The 16,979-nt window shown below is 33.1% G+C and overlaps 3 protein-coding genes across 3 annotated transcripts; 1 reads left to right on the top strand and 2 right to left on the bottom strand.

Annotated features, from left to right (window-relative positions):
• Positions 1-127: 127 nt before the first annotated feature.
• On the bottom strand, positions 128-4,069 carry LOC128188263 (chromosome transmission fidelity protein 8 homolog). The gene is made up of 3 exons (XM_052859218.1): positions 3,944-4,069; positions 1,195-1,315; positions 128-447 (listed from the first exon to the last, which is right to left on the bottom strand). The coding sequence occupies exons 1-3, from the start codon at positions 3,964-3,966 to the stop codon at positions 220-222; spliced, it is 372 nt and encodes a 123-aa protein (XP_052715178.1). The 5' UTR covers positions 3,967-4,069; the 3' UTR covers positions 128-219.
• A 40-nt stretch (positions 4,070-4,109) lies between these two features.
• Positions 4,110-5,725, top strand: LOC128188262 (lysine-specific demethylase 8-like). Its single transcript, XM_052859217.1, has 2 exons — positions 4,110-4,222; positions 4,375-5,725. The coding sequence occupies exons 1-2, from the start codon at positions 4,220-4,222 to the stop codon at positions 5,638-5,640; spliced, it is 1,269 nt and encodes a 422-aa protein (XP_052715177.1). The 5' UTR covers positions 4,110-4,219; the 3' UTR covers positions 5,641-5,725.
• Positions 5,726-7,832: 2,107 nt separating this feature from the next.
• LOC128190565 (uncharacterized protein C20orf85 homolog) lies at positions 7,833-13,601 on the bottom strand. Its single transcript, XM_052862656.1, has 3 exons — positions 13,382-13,601; positions 10,400-10,481; positions 7,833-8,739 (listed from the first exon to the last, which is right to left on the bottom strand). The coding sequence occupies exons 1-3, from the start codon at positions 13,450-13,452 to the stop codon at positions 8,479-8,481; spliced, it is 414 nt and encodes a 137-aa protein (XP_052718616.1). The 5' UTR covers positions 13,453-13,601; the 3' UTR covers positions 7,833-8,478.
• Between the last annotated feature and the right edge of the window lie 3,378 nt (positions 13,602-16,979).

Below are 16,979 nucleotides of genomic sequence, written 5' to 3'. Positions count from 1 at the left end.
GTTAGCAATATTCCACAAAATGTGTTGTATTGGAACAAACTAAATGTTCTGTTGTTTTGTGTACATTTTAATAGCTCTTAGACTAACAGCAAAGTTGCATCCTGATCAAGTGTGGTGAAAAATGCAGTCATGATTGCACTTTTATTGATTCAGAATTGTACATTCATACATAAAATGTCTATAATTGAATATGAAAAATAAAAAAAATATGAGAATCTATCACAGTTTTTTGGGTATATTAGCAATGATTGGTTTGGGTCTCTGTTTGAAGAGTAACTTTTTCTTGATGAGTGCCTTCACAACATAGTTCACACTTGTATTTTTATCAGTGTCCCTGTCTGTGGCAGTTTCAGAAGATTCGTCTTTCACAATAACAGCAAAGGGCTTTTCCATATCCACAATTTTACCATACAGAATATGATGCCCAATGATGAGTATGGGAACATTCTACAAAGCAGAAACAACATTACAAGTTATTATTAGAAAATAAAAAATGGTCACATTTGGTACAAGGCACCATTATAGCTATATGATTATGTAAACAAACTGAAAAAAATATATCAAAAGATGAATGAAAAATATGCCAGCACAATGAGAATCTATATAAAACCAAAAAAGGAAACAGGAACAGTATTTGAATGCAATCTTTGAGATTTTAATAACTTCATTACATGTCATTTTCAATATGGGAATAGGATTCAAAACCACAGAAGCACACAAAGTCTATTAAAAATAACAACAAAAGAGCCTCTTTTTTATACTTAGCTTACTTAAGTTGCTTCTTTTGTTAAGACCAAAAATTAAAACCATATCATAAAGCAATTTTTTTTTACAGAAAATAATGACTAATTTTAGTTATTTACAAAATTTTGCCAAACTATTGACAGATTCTCACACCACAACAAACTGACACCGGAAATCTAGCTGCAGATCTGAAGCTCACTGGTCAGCAATCCAAACTTATTTCAGACCAATGAGCTACAGGTCCACAGCTACTAGAATTGAAATAATGTTTTTGGCAACCAAAGTCATATTCCACTTTTAGAACATAAAACATAAAAACAAAATAACTCTATAATGCAATAAAGAACAATACAGAAATGTTTTTCATGAATAAAAAATTGTATATCACTATAAATTAAATTTAATTTTCGATTCAGTAGTACTGTTCCAAATTTCACAGTTGGTTTGTACCTGTTTCGTAAAATGAAGGTCTCCTACAAACTTCCCTCCAAGAGGAACAGGTTGTCTGGTTTCTAAACTTCCTTGAAGATCAACTATTGCCCACTCTGGGCACTGGTTTGGGCTGTCTGGTCTTGGAAAAAAGTTTATTTAAAAATACATACAATTTTACTTTGATCATCCATAGCGAGTTAGACTGTGTTAAACAAAAGCTGCAGTGGCACAATACAGAGCTAGTGCCAAAAATATATCAATTGCTATGTATTTAAGGAATCATTCTTTGAGTATTATGAGGTGATCGAATTCGGTCAGGAGTGATCAAATCCAACTAGAACTGTCCTAATGGGACTAATACCCCCGCTAGGCTAATTTCAAATGGGACAAATAATTGAATTGAATAATAAAGGTTTGGAACACATACAAAAAAAAATTTCTAGAATTGTAAAAAAAAAAAAAAAATAGTTAACAAAGAAAAATTAAAATCAAAATTGTCAGAATTTCACTGTAAATACATATCTATAACAGTAATACTTTTACAAATGTATGTATTTGATGATATATTTTTTTAATTTAATTGATTTAAAGAAAAACCAACAAAATGACAATAATCCCTCCCTTTGCAGTGAATAGAAATACCAGTAGCCAAGCAATGCTCTTCTGTTGATAAAACTTTCAATATCTTTCTAATAAGAGTCTTGACAGATGCAATTAGTTGTTTCAAATTTTCCTCACTTTCTCCTATGGCACAATGGAACTCCATATCAGAAAATTGATCCCATAGGACTATGATTTTCTTTGATGAACTTGTTAAATTTAATAAACTCCCAAAACATTACCATAATTACCATACTATGTAAAAATATGTAAAAAAAGAAAATTTAATATTACAAACAATTTTAAAATTGCCAAAACACTACAATCATATCAGTAATTTTGAATTTCATTAAAATTAATGCCCAATAGGGTCACTTCATCAATTTACTTGACAAATAAATTTAAACAACCTCTAAAAATAGTTTAACTTCTTTATTAATAATTATATTATTTATTTCCTTATAATGATAGACCTTTTGGTTTACATGAAACAGTTTTAAAATAGCCCCAAAACCATCACCCACTTTACAGATTATCAATTTCCCCTAAACACATGCTCCATCTGAACCATGGCTCAGATAATGGCTCCCTTGGGACAAATGAATTCAGCCACACTTGTCTTTGATGTTCTTATTAGCTCCTAAGAATTTATCATTGACAAACAAAAACTTTGCATTGTCAGTTGATAGAACACTTATAAAAAATAATTTCTTTTTTATTAATTAAGACATAAAGACAAAAAACTCCATCTGGATGTATTTATATAAATATATTTTAGAGTGTTTTCTATTAATTAATTAATAAAATCTGTAAGGATTACCTCCCTTACTTTTCAACATTAGTGTACAATATATAGAATAAGGAAAATGAAAACTGTCATAAAATCATTAAATCTTGTCTGATCTTAAAAAAAATTCCAGGTGCACATCTTCAGATGGTGTTCAACATATGTACAAATTTTCAAACTGTTCCATGCAGTAATAAAAAATTCTATAGGGGGGACAAAGTTGCGTCTACAGACAGACGGACGGACAGACAGACGGACGGACAGACAGACGGACAGACGGACAGGGTGAAACCAATATACCCCCCTAAACTTCGTTTGCGGGGGTATAATAAAGCCCAAACAGCTTTATGATAAATTTGATCATGCCCAACCTTAATTGATCACCTCATAATATTTAAAGAATGATTATTACTTAGATAATAGAATGATGTGTATATAGACTCAGTAATGCCATGCTTCTACTAGCACCATCATTGCAAACCATGGTTTTGAGTACACAAGCTCCCTCGATGTGAATCTTGCATGGTTTCCAACAATGACTAGCACTAGTCCTATTGCATTGGCGCTCAACAGACTCAAAGAGTCTCGAGTGAGATTTCTTAGGAGATACTGGGTAAGAAACCTCAAAGAAAAGGGGAAGAATGTAAGAGAAGAGGAGGAATGACCACAACTAAGCTTGAACTCAGGACCTTCAGTTTAAAAACCAATGCTCTACTGACTGAGCAAAGGGTTAACCCACTACTCTGTCCCAAGATATCCTCGATTTACATTTTGCTTAATTACTCGATATTTGCATATTCCTCAGGATCCAAACAATGTTCAAAAAATGTATGAACAATTTCCAAGATTTCTCCTTCGAAATGACCCTCTTGCTTATCAGGTTTCATGCATGGCTAAAAAATGAGGTGTCTACGGGGATTTCAACAGACCCAGTTGATAACGTTGAAAAATTCTTCGTGTTATTCTGACTCTGAATAGAGAAAAAATGTCAACTTTCCCCATTATAAATCTCCGTGGCAATACTGAGCCTACATGTGAATACACATCTATCATACTTAATATATTTAAGGAATAAGGAATCATCCTTCAAGTATTATGAGGCTATCAATTACGGTCCATGTGATGATATCCAATAAAGCACGAAGGACTTAATGAAAGATTAAATGTCACATCACCCAACCGTATTTGATCACCTCATGGGCTCAAATATTAAATATTTAAAGAATGATTCCCCATTATTTTTTTTATTTTCAGCAACTATACGATTGATATTGAAATATTTTTGATGAAATGCATTGGACTACACATTACAAAATCGAATCGCAGTGAACTAGTGTTATTACAAAAACACTGGAAGACGAAATATACATTTTTACTTACAATGATACTAGAACTTGCACCATTATGAATTTTCCCGCTTTTATAATTATTTTTCTTGGATAATGAACCCGATTTTAAATAGGCACAAAAAGAAAATTATATATCTATACTCTCCGTGCAGGTAATCTGATCGAATAGAGTGCATTTGCATTTTAAACTGAGTGCTGAAAATAAATTTCTGCTGATTAATCAATACATTTACATGTAGCTTTATGCTATTGTATAAGGGTTGGTCTACTTTCATTTTCGACTTGACTCCGTTTTGAACACATTAGCATGGTAGGTAAACTCTCTCTCTCTCTCTCTCTCTCTCTCTCTCTCTCTCTCTCTCTCTCTCTCTCTCTCTCTCTCTCAAGTGTTTATCAGTTTATTAATTTTGTAGCAATTCATTGAAAAGAAAAATTGACATTATTTTACTTTTTATTTTTAAGAGCACAAATTCAAAAACATTGTTATGCATACTCCCAAACTGCAAGGAAGGTTTACTGAAAGGGATAAAGAACAGGCAGTTTTTAGATGATGTACTGCTGGAAATGTTTAATGACTGTTGCACAGCATTTTATATTGGAGATTTTGTTTCTGCCATAGAGCTGTGTAAACCTGTGTTAGATTATACTTGGGAGAAATTAAACACTGGATACTGGAAAGATGTGGATGTTAACTGGAGATATTTGTATACATTAGGGTCAGCTGTTTTGAGCATCTGCAAATATATTACTGATACCAGATCTGACATGGATGAGGATTTGTACAGAGATATAACAAAGACAATTGATACAGGGATTTTGATGGGGGCACCTGTCTTTGATAATGTTCTTGACCGGTTGATGCATGCATTTAGTGATATCTATAAGAACTCTGTAAAGTCAGTGACAGTCAACAAAAGAAAGTTAATAGACGAGGGCAAACATATAGATGCAAAGACTAAAAAAGCTTTTCCCTCTGCAGCTGGAAGTGAAAAAATTATTATCAACAGTGATAAGGAGATCAAAAGGTGCTATCGTCCTTCTCTGGAAACTTTTAAACATCAGTATTTGGATAATCATACAGCTGTGATTTTGACTGGACTGATGGATCACTGGCCAGCAGTCAATGGATCCAAATCCTGGAGTCTAGATAGGATCCGGTCCATGGCTGGACATCGCTTAGTTCCAGTAGAAATAGGTTCAAAGTACACAGAAGAGAATTGGACCCAGAGTCTGATGACAGTAAGTGAATTCATTGAAAAGTTCATTAACAATTCTTCTGGATGCACTTCAACTGGATATCTGGCACAGCACCAGCTATTTGATCAGATACCAGAGATGAGAGAGGATATCATTATACCAGATTATTGTTGCTTGGGGTCAGAGGATGAGGTTGACATTAATGCTTGGTTTGGTCCCCAAGGAACTGTGTCCCCATTACACCAGGACCCAAAAGAAAACTTTCTAACACAAGTATTTGGGGAAAAGTATATTCGCCTTTACTCTACAGATTTCACAAAACATGTGTATCCCCATGAAACCATGCTACTGAAAAATACAAGTCAGGTGGACATTGAAAACCCCGACTTTGAAAGGTTTCCATTGTTTAGGAATGCTTCCTACTCAGAATGCATTCTCAAGGCGGGAGAAATGTTGTATATTCCCAAAGAGCACTGGCATTTTGTTAAATCTTTATCAATTAGTTTTTCCGTGAGTTTTTGGTGGAAATAAATATTATTTTACACTGAAACATCCAACAGATTTGTGTAATTGTCATTGGTTGAAGCGAGCTTAAGGAGACTGTGTGGTGACAGCCTTTTTTTAAAACAAAGTTTGTATGTGAAGAATACTTAAATACATTTGACAGAAATTTTTTTAGAAATATTTTTGTGAAATTCAGAAGAAGCAATCACCATCTCCCTATAGATGTTATTCACTGAAACAGTTTTAACTTTTCACTACCTGTAACATATTAGCCGTATCTTTGATTCAAAAATATTTTTTTGCAAGAAAATACTCATATTATGTTCAACCAAATACATTCTAGACTGTACTCTAAAGTTCTGTAATTTATTTTCATTTTTTTTCTACACAAACACCTAGAGAACAAACACTATGTAACTTGTGTCGCTTAAATGTTGAAGACAAGTTTCATTTTATTTTGCTAACTCTTTTTAGGTCACCTAGGCTAAAAGCTCAAGTGAGCTTTTCTGATCACATTTTGTCTGGCATCCATCTGTCATTCTTCTGTCCGCCTGTTTGTGCAATTGTACATTGTATGTAGTCCATATCTTTCATATGGAGAGACATTGGAAGTTTCTTTTTGCATCACAAAAAGATTGCTTATGACCAGAGGATACGTCATGATTTTGACCCGTGGTCATTGGAACAAGTTCAAGGTTACTGGAAGGAAAAGTGCAAAATTTGTGTCCAGTCTATGATAAATGTTTCTTATTGTGAATCTTTGAAAGTTATTAGTATACATAAAGACTGCTTACGACCTGGGCTGCGTCATGATTTTGACCCAAGGTCATTTAAGTAAGTTCAAGGTCATTTAAAGGAAAAAGTTCCAGGTAAGTGTTTTATGTATATTTATTACATACTTAGTTATAAATACAGGATTTTTGCATAAAATTATGTAGTACAGCTAACTTTATATTCTAATCTCAAGGGCTGATATGGATTCTGCGGGGCTGATAGATCCGTAACAAACCCCTCTCGGAACTCCTCTGATTTTTTCCACTTCAGAATTAGGGAGAAATTTAAGGCAATGATCCATATGTCACAAAACATCGTCTTACATAATTCATGCGTTATTACGTCTTCATTGGTTTAAGGCATAGAACATGTCTTCGATATGTTACTACGAAGTATGTAATAAATTTAATAATACATACCATCAACCAATATCAGCTCTCGGGCCTTCGGCCCTCTGGCTGATATTGGTGTCTCGGTCTAATGCAGGGTGTAACATTAAAAAAGGTATATATTATGAAAAAGGTATATATTATTATCTATATACAATCATTAATTTGATTAATAATCATTTTATCAATTAACACATCAGAAATATATTCTCAAAACCCCCCAACTTTTCATTGGAATATCGCGTCTCAGTCGTACAATTTCGAAGGCATTCTTTGGAGTATCGTATAAAAATCTTCCTCTATCTTACCTGCTCGTCACGTTTTTATTTCATTGCGTATGATTTTATTTATTAAACCAGCACAGAAATTATTAATATTTCATAATTACACAATATTTGTAAAGAAAAAAAAACATTTGAATTCAATAACCATGCAACAAGTTTGTGGAGTAACTATTTTTTTCGTGAGATAGGTTTTTTAGACGAAAATGGGAGAAATCAAGTAATTTTATGAAATTTCAGAATCGTGTAGGTAATATTTATTGATATCTTTGTTTACTTTGTTTTAATTCGAAAAACTCATTTGATGTAGAGAAAGTAAAAAATGCGTTACTATGAATTAAACACATGCACCCACCTAATCATTTTATAGAATTTAGTTAAAGCTAAATCAGTTATCTTTAGTATTATTTTAAAAAAAAATAAAAATGTTACTTTGTTGTAGGGGTGCAAATTATGGACTTTTAGAAAAAAGATAGAAATTCTTTATTCTATGTAAACGCTTTTAATGAATTTTCTGTAGATATGTAAGCACGGGAATAAAACCATTTTGAAGTTAATACACACAATATACTATAAATGCGTGATTGTCATTTGAAACACACTAGTGATAGGGTTGTGGCCATTTGTGGGCATATGCATCGGCTTATTCCCCTGGGTTCTTTATTGCAAGAAAAGATTTTCAATTAGATCTAAAAAAAAAAAATGTTTATTGGTATATGGTTAGTGTATAAAAACCCAAAGTCTCAAAGTCAAGAACAAAAATAACACAACTGAATATCATATCAATGCATTTATTTATCTGTAATCATCTGTCTATCTGAAAGACTGTGCAACTATTTCAAGTAACATTCAAGTAAGACGAAAATGCGTAAAATGCCGAGTATGTACACACATGAAAAAAGTTAATTAACTCGTTCTTTTCACTACAAACTAAATCTCCTCGGAAAGCTGCACACAGTGTCAACAACACAATACTTCATAATACTGCATCTAAATTTATAATTATCACTTTTATCATGTTACAAGTATAGAAGATTCTTGTGCACATGATATTTGAAAACACAATGATCAATAGGGCCTGTATAATTCCAATTAAATCTGTCTTTATCATAAAGTTGTACATTTATTACCGGGTACATGCGACTTTTCCCTGGTTGGCTATTGCAGATAAGAGGAAAGTTGCAATGTTTCTGTTTTTAATATAAGCAATGTGAATTTAAGTATTATTTATATCCTATTGCCAAACATCATCACCCTACTCCTGAGCAAACAATATCTTCAATCATATCAATGTAAAAACGCACACTTAAAAAAAAAAACAAGAAGTCAATGCAGGCATGAATAATACTGTTTCATAATCAAAATTAAAGTTCACTATGACTTGAAGTAATTTAAGCGGGGGAGAGAGTTGAGCGAGTTCGTTAGATAATTCCTTCCATGGGCCAGTTCAGTTGTTTAACAAGTCCCCCTTTGGGTTTGGCATATTTGCCGTACTTTTCCAGCTGGTGCGTCTTTTCGGCCGACCTCCAGCCGATAGCCTGGGCCGTGGTCTTTGGTACCGGCTTGTTGGACGGTTCGACGTGGATGTACTCCTCGATGGGCGTGACGGGTTTCACCTGCATTAAACTTTTTAAATCGGCTTTTTGGGATTCGTCCTTCTTTTGAAAGTCGTCTTTCACAAGCTGAAAATATCAACGATAAGAAGGATTTTGATAAAAACTGCTATGATCATGCAAATAACTCTGGGAAAAATCATATTTTTATAAAGTTGGTGGATATAGTTTTTAATTTGTTTGCGCCGGGGGCCACTTTTATAATCATGGTTTGACGTAATTAAATTGTCCCTTTCTAATATTATTATTAACATTCCCTCTTTCTCTATCTTTCAAAAAACAACCTTCGCATGTCTAAAAAATGTTGGGGTCAAATTTGCTGTTCTCATATGTAGATAGTGTCAAAACAATATATAGCAGTTGCAGGGCTGAAGAAAATGCAGTTGTAGAATACTTTGTACACCAGAGAGACAAGCAGATTATAAACATGGATTACATCCAAAACTCGTGTTATCTGTAAAATTACCTGTAGACTCGAAATATTAATATTTAGAGAAGTAGATTTAATTTTTCATAAGTTCTTGATGGTTATCAGGTTTTTATAACGCCTTATATTGGTAGAAATCTACCTTGAAAATAAATTACGACGAAGGAAATCCACCCAATAAAAACGAAAGTTGTCACGAATTATCTTTATAAAAAATGTGACTATAATATTAACAAGCTTATCTTTTATATATATGCGAGATTTATTTGCTAAAATGATATATATGAAGTCAATCCCAATAAGTATCTTCTTGTAGAAGATTTGGCCTCCTGGGCGCTCTACGGTGTTTATTAGTTTGAGCACACATTTTATCAGTTTATGCTGAAGCGTAGTCTGGGAAAGGCAAGACAGACCAGGGACGTATATATACGACTTGTCAATGTGTGCCATCTAACATCGGGTTACTAGTATATGTATGTTGAATTTGCAAATGAGTATGTTGAATTTTATAAAGCTGGTCTGCTTTGCTGTTTTTAGTATGTTTTCAAAAAACAGTTCTTCATTTAATAGTGCTGTACATCACGTCCCAATTAAACCAGTGATTTTTTCTTTCAAAGTTGAACCCGATCAAAAATCTAATGGTGATTCATGCGGGTATGAAGGTAACGCAGAAAAAATACGTAACCCGCATTTAGTGGGTTATTTTTATTTAATAATCGCTTATTATATTTGTTTGTTTATATCTAAATATTTCTTTTAACAAATGAATGAATTGATCGTAAGTTAAAATAACAAAATTAATGTTTATGTACATTAGTAAAAGAAAACCAAGAATATTTCGTACAGGCCGTGATTTTCAAATTCTTAGCTATAGGTTGCTGAAGGTTAATTTGACAGATCAATAAACTGGGTTGAAGAACTGGATCTTGTAAATTTCAGTCCTGTCAGTTTCTAAAGACCTATGAATTCTTAAAAATTAGAGGAGAAACTACTCGACAGATCGTGAAGTTAGATTCCAAACCATAACGGAAAAAATATCCGGAAAATATCTTGGGACACATTGACCGACAAACACACGGGAAGGCGGAGATCCCGTCGATACAAGGACTCAACAAGATTACGTCTTCTGTACTTAGCATACATGCATATTGGACAAAGAATTCTTGTTGCTGCATACTTTTGTGTATACGATAACATCTTTAAGATTAGAGCAGGCTATATATTTGCACATAGCTGAGACGCAACTTGAACTTAAACACACGTTACATAAATGTTTTAATAATAATGCCCATTGTTGCTTACATCTTCATATTTTGTTGTGAGGAAACCCCACTGGTTTGGCCAGGACTTTGAAGCCACTTCTTCATGGTGCACATGGTCTTTCCTATATTCATGAAATAGAAAGAAAAAGAAATTACATTTTCAAACAACTTTTTTAAAAAAGCCTGTTGTGGAACTTTTTGTAAAACGGGATATGAATAAAATGCGTTCAGTATTAAAGCTAGTATTTTATACACGCAATGAGACCAGGATATTATTCGATATGACTTTGCAGAAACATATTGTAAATTTTGTACATTGTGCATAATCTCAAAAGTCAGCCAGTGAATCAAAACAACTAATACCACCCAACAAGTTCTTGCACTTCCATGTATACATGTAATTAATATCCAGCCAATAAAAGTTGCTGGATTTGAAGGTGTGTCGTTTGAAATGTATTTGCATACTGTTCAATATTATTAAGTCTGTCGTCAACAACAAATATCCCATGGATGAGTGTTTGTAATGTGTGTATTTGAAATGTGTATAGAGAGCTTTGATCATACAGCTGAAACTTTGCTATTTGATTACCAATGAGCTACAAAGATTTTTAAGTGTTTTGTTTATTCATCACATGTGTTTCTATCTATAGGCAGTACGTTCCTCTACGTTCATTGTTTGTCAACATGTGCCTGGCCCATATGTACATGTACTATTTCATTGAATGGTTTGAGTGAATACCCTAACAAAATTGTATTTCAGAAATTATTAACTTGAACCACTTAAATTTAAATAAAGCAACTTCAAGATATTATAACATGATCGAGAAAGGTCAAGAACAATTTTATTGCTTTATATTTACATTCTACTATGTTTTTCCATTAAATTCAGTGATGCCTCTAAATGCAACACCTATTCACTGCGTATGAAATTACAAGTAATTTACAGATGGAGTTCTCAAACAGTGATTTCTATGTTATCGGTGAAAAAAAAAGACATTTTATAAATGTTGTCAAAACATCATGTTTTACAGTTATTCTTAAAAAAATTGACTTTATTATTAAAAGCAAAATTTTAAGAGTTATTTTTCATGGATTATATTTTCATGCTCGGCGATCTCATCTCAACAGTCTTTTAGATAACCAGTTTAAACCGGTTTTATAAACAGCTGTTCTTGCTGTTACTAATTTACTCCCACCGTTATCTGCAATTTATATCGATTTATTTAAGTAAATAATTAATTTCATCAGTAAGGGGATGTAAATATAAGCATTAAATGATTTATTTTTGACGTCGTCGTGTCAATAACTGGCGTCAGGTGAGGTGACAAATTATCATAACGCGCGTTATTCAATTTGTCTGCTCACCTGACGCCAGTTATTGACACGACGACGTCAAAAATAAATCATTCAATGCTCTAGCAATTGCATTACTGTAGGCCTATCATAAACAGACAATAATGCAGACGAATATTCAAATTTTAATGGCATTTGCTAAAAATTTTCAACATAAAAGATTTCAGTTCTGGGGTCAGCAAGAAAATACATGGATAGAAAATATAATTTTCATGGACGTTTCTGTGCATTATCTTGGACAAATCCACATGCACTTGGCGTTTCTTCGAACAGCATTTTCTAAATGATTCATGAATAACATGTTTTCAAGAATCCGTACGCTAACAAACACTGTCTGCCGTCCTCAAATTGTAGAAATTAAAATATGTCTAAAACAATCCCATCCTCCCCAAAACACAGTCGAGGAAATCCATTATTTGTGTCCGAACGAAAATCAGATCCACGAGATATGCTCAAAAATTTGGATGACAACAGATAGTGCGTATTTTTACATCATTGTTGAAATTGAAGAAGTTTCAATTTGTTATTTATTCATGTACGTATGCCAGTTTTCCCATTACATAAGTTGTGTTGGAAACTCCATACCCCTTGAACATTTTAACTTTAATAAATCAATATAAACTTTCTAAACTCTCACAATAAAGTTATGAAAAAATTGCATAGGGACCCCCCTCCCCCAATCTAACAAAATGACCTAGGACCTTCTTCCCCTCGGAAAAATTAAAAATTCTGAATCCGCGCACAATTCAGTTTTATATTGATGATTTATGAAACGTCAGCTGATCAATTTTTTATCACGTTAAGACAATAAACACTGCTGCGCCTAATGCCGTACACATGAATCGATCTTTTATTCCAAATGAAAATTTAGCCAATAAATTCTTTTAATCCAACGGTGCCGAACCAGTGCTTATAACCCGTTTCATGTCAACAAAGTTTATTATCCGTACCAATTTTGATAACCTGTCATGTTCAAGAGAAAAGCGAGGTTGTGTGTTAATCAAAGGAGGAAGATGAGACCGACCATCTTTCATTATTCATGTAAAAAACAATAGCCCTTATTTGTTGGTTAGCAACCGCAAAGTGTAATCAAATCATAGAAAGTGGTTTGCTATGTACATGAGTATATTTAAACAAATATGGGCGGATTAAAACTTAAACATTCTGGATTGCTGTTAACCGTTATAAAATTCTTCATTCATAGGACATTCTCTTTTTAAAAATACAGGCGTGTGTATTTAAACTTTAACGTGGGACCAATCAAAACGTTATTTAATATTTCGTCAAATATCAATATGTAACCCAAATCGTTTTTGGAAATCTGTTTAAAAAACCAGACAGCTCAAGTTAAATTGATTCTTTTTAACTGTATTTATTAAGAACACAACGATTTAATCTTTTAAAGGCCTAACGCAGTGTTACACATATAAAACCTACATCAAATTAAAACACATTAATTAAATGAGCACACAATCTTACTGCTCAATGTTAAAATCATGAACACCCCCCCCCCCTCCCCCCCCCCCCCCCAAAAAAAAACTAAAAACTGTCATGCATTCGTGGATTACAAGTACGGAAAATCAGAAAATCCAATAATCATAATATTTACTAAAAAGAAAAAGAATGATTTACTAATGAATATACTCGTCATATGAAAGAGGCCCCTTACCAAATTTGATCCTGGGCCACAAAATTACACCCAGCTAGCGCTCGTCCCGAAGGCGTCGGGTTAGCTGCCATCGTTCGGTTCTAAGAGACGGACCAATCTCCCATATGATGTTACACCACACCGGTTATCCGTCAGTATGTCCCTACACCCACTTCCGTTCCTGGCTCTGTTTACGGTGTCCCTTAGTGATCGCTAGCTATTGTAATGCACACTTCCCAATCGGGCACACAGCTGTATATAAAACCATAAACTCCAATTAAAGGTACACGCTCAAATATATACACACGAGATAGATTTGGGTTGAACACTCTTTTTATCGCTCTTACTTTTAAAGCCCTTTGTTGAGATCGGGAAAATCTACTTGGTAAATAATGAAACCAATCGATCTAACCAAAGCACTGGCAGGTTTTATGTCAAAGACAAACAATGCATTGTACATGCAGCTGTATCATTAGAACACATAGATGTACACAGGTGTACATTTATTTATTATCTGCAGGGGTGTTCCCGAAATTTTCATACGATTTTTCTTTAGAAAGCTCTGAAGACAAGTGTTACAGAAGAAAATTTTAGAACCATCGTAAATAAGGGTGAGAATCAGAGTAGTCTAGGGGATTTCCGAATCTAAATTTTCTTGCAAGTACTTATGACATATTGTACACGATAAAACCATATTAATTAAGGTTCCTCGACACACCAAAATGTTATTTTATGGATCAATAGTGAATCTTATTTGAAGTATGATTCCACACAAGAGAGATCGATATCGGCTATCTGTTAATTTATAATATTTTTTTTGTATTTATTTTTTTTTAGTGAAAAGGGAAAAACTGTTTTGAGGACAAACAGGGTATTTTAGAGCTTAAAACTTGGTGTCAAATAATGTGTAATATGATCGTAAATAAATACATGCCAAAGATCGGTTTTTTTGTTCAAGCATTTAATTTTTTAATTAAAAAAATATTTCTGAAAATCAAAATTGTAATTCTTTAATATCTTTTGAATCTATGGATAAAATTTAAAGAATAACATATAGTCACATGAAGTACTTACTAAACAATGATACTTTACAAAGAAATTGAAACGAACATGCGAAGTTTTATGGAATTCCATATACGACAGCCAGCTGTCAGCTACCAACTGCTTACTACACGTACCTACTGCCAGCTTGCTTACTCCTAACTGATTACTGCTAACTGCCAATTGCTTGTAGATGGTCTTGTCTCAGAAATAAAGGCATAAGTGGAAGACAGTTTATTTAATGTTTCTGGCTATATTCTAATCTTGTTAAGAAACAGGTCTGGTGCTAGTTATGTTAATGTAATTTAAACAGCCAATATCTCAGTATGTCAGAAATATGATAATTATGATATGAAAACATTATATAATATATGCTATGATTGAAAGATAAGGTTCCCAAAAATTTAAGTTACATAGCCTCATGTAATGTGCTTTGGAGCAATATATAGATTTAGATGCAACATCGTTTTTAAGGCAATTTAAGAAAAATCGTTAGATGAGACTTTTACAAAACCATTTTCAATTGCCTGGATATTTTCAAACATATCAAGAATATTTGTGTCTACATCCTTTTTTATATCATAACAGCCAAATACTTCCGGCCATGGGTTGCTATACGAAAAGGATTGACGACCCGCTGGACAAAGTTTTGTTTTGTTTTGTTTTCTAATTCTATGATTATTCAATGGGTTATCACTCTTACTAGATCTTTATGGATGACAGGAATGAAACAAAGTCTCTGACATTATATATGGATAGCTTCCAACAAATCAAGATCTCCACTATCTGTCATGTCTCTCAAAAGTGGTAAGTTAACACGAGTTAATGTACCTCCACCACATTTATATTCTTTTATTATTGGGAGGACTCCCTGTAAAAACACAGTTTTCCGCAAATTCATTATTATTTTCTTAACGAAGCAGCGAATGGGCATATGCCATTCAACAATTTGTTGTCCCTGCATCTACTCTTAAACTAAATGGCAGAGTGTGTACCCTTTTTGAAAGACCTATCTATCAATCACAGGGGCATCGTATCCGCTCTACACTCTATGACATATATATAATAATACACAAGGGAAGAATCGAAAGTAGGACACGATTTGTAAACAATGTCAAAAAACAACTTACTTCACAAAAGTTACGCAAGTCCTCGCACACAATGTTGCAAATGTTGTCAAAAAACACGTTCACACTCAAATATTCCTAATAAACTCGGTAAAAAGCGTTTTTATCCCATTAAAACCGTTGTCTGCTGCAGAAACCCAATCTCTTCGCCCAAGAAAAGATAACTCTGTACTTTCTCTCTCTATATGTTCAGTAATGATAGTAGAAATTTCGGCGGTAAACGTATGTTACTACCGTTAGCATAATAAGTTAACATTCGTTCCGATATATTTGGCATCTACTTTAATTAGCGTAATTTGATATGCAATTGTTTAAAAACAAATTAATATATTTCCTATCATTTAATCTTTTGTAGAAACGTAAATTACACTAGGCTATTTTTTTTTTTAAAGTAGGGGTTGATATTGACAATTAAAACGATGCTGAAATTCTTCTGCAATTAATTTTGAAGGTTTAATGGGTTGCAAAGACAAAAAATGAATTATGAGTATTTTAATTATTGAATAAAAAAATAATATAATTTTTTTTTTATGTGAACACCAACGTAGTTTTCCATTAACATTTTAGAGAAGAAAAAAATATTTAAAATTTCCCCAGACATTTTACAGTTTACCGCCGAAATTTCTACTATCATTACTGAACATAATAAATAGAGAGAAAGTACAGAGTTATCTTTTCTTGGGCGAAGAGATTGGGTTTCTGCAGCAGACAACGGTTTTAATGGGATAAAAACGCTTTTTACCGAGTTTATTAGGAATATTTGAGTGTGAACGTGTTTTTTGACAACATTTGCAACATTGTGTGCGAGGACTTGCGTAACTTTTGTGAAGTAAGTTGTTTTATGACATTGTTTACAAATCGTGTCCTACTTTCGATTCTTCCCTTGTGTATTATTATATATATGTCATAGAGTGTAGAGCGGATACGATGCCCCTGTGTATCAATCCCTGCATACTCAAATAAATGACTGCACATGCACTTAACTAAATAAAAAGGTAAAGAAAGCAATTGGCAGTTAGCAGTAAGCCGTTGGCAGTAAGCAATAAGCAATTGGCAAGTAAGCAGTAGGCAGCTGGCAGTTGACTGTCGTATAAGTTTTCAAAAAAATTGCTATAATTTATTAAATTAGAACCGATCCCGATTGAAAAAAAATGATCCCGATCAGAATTATTTTCAAATTGAAATTTTACAAAAATGCTGCAGTTTATTCTAATTGATATGAATTATAAAGTCATTAAATCATTTTACAGCTAAAAAACCTGAATTTTTGGCAATAATTGTGGTATATTCTAACTTTCTATGATTTCGTTGGGGGTCATTTTAATCACAATCGGCGGGATCAGTTCGATATTAAGATTTTCCAAGCTTTCTTTAATTTCACGATTTCGTTTCAATTTTTTGTTAAGATATGATTGTACAGTAATTGTTTAATGCCAGTAACTATGGAATTC

The sequence above is a fragment of the Crassostrea angulata genome, chromosome 6 (assembly GCF_025612915.1).
Source record: "Crassostrea angulata isolate pt1a10 chromosome 6, ASM2561291v2, whole genome shotgun sequence".
Classification (NCBI taxonomy): domain Eukaryota; kingdom Metazoa; phylum Mollusca; class Bivalvia; order Ostreida; family Ostreidae; genus Magallana; species Magallana angulata.
Note: the sequence above shows the minus strand (reverse complement) of the source record. Positions and strands in the feature narration are given on the sequence as shown.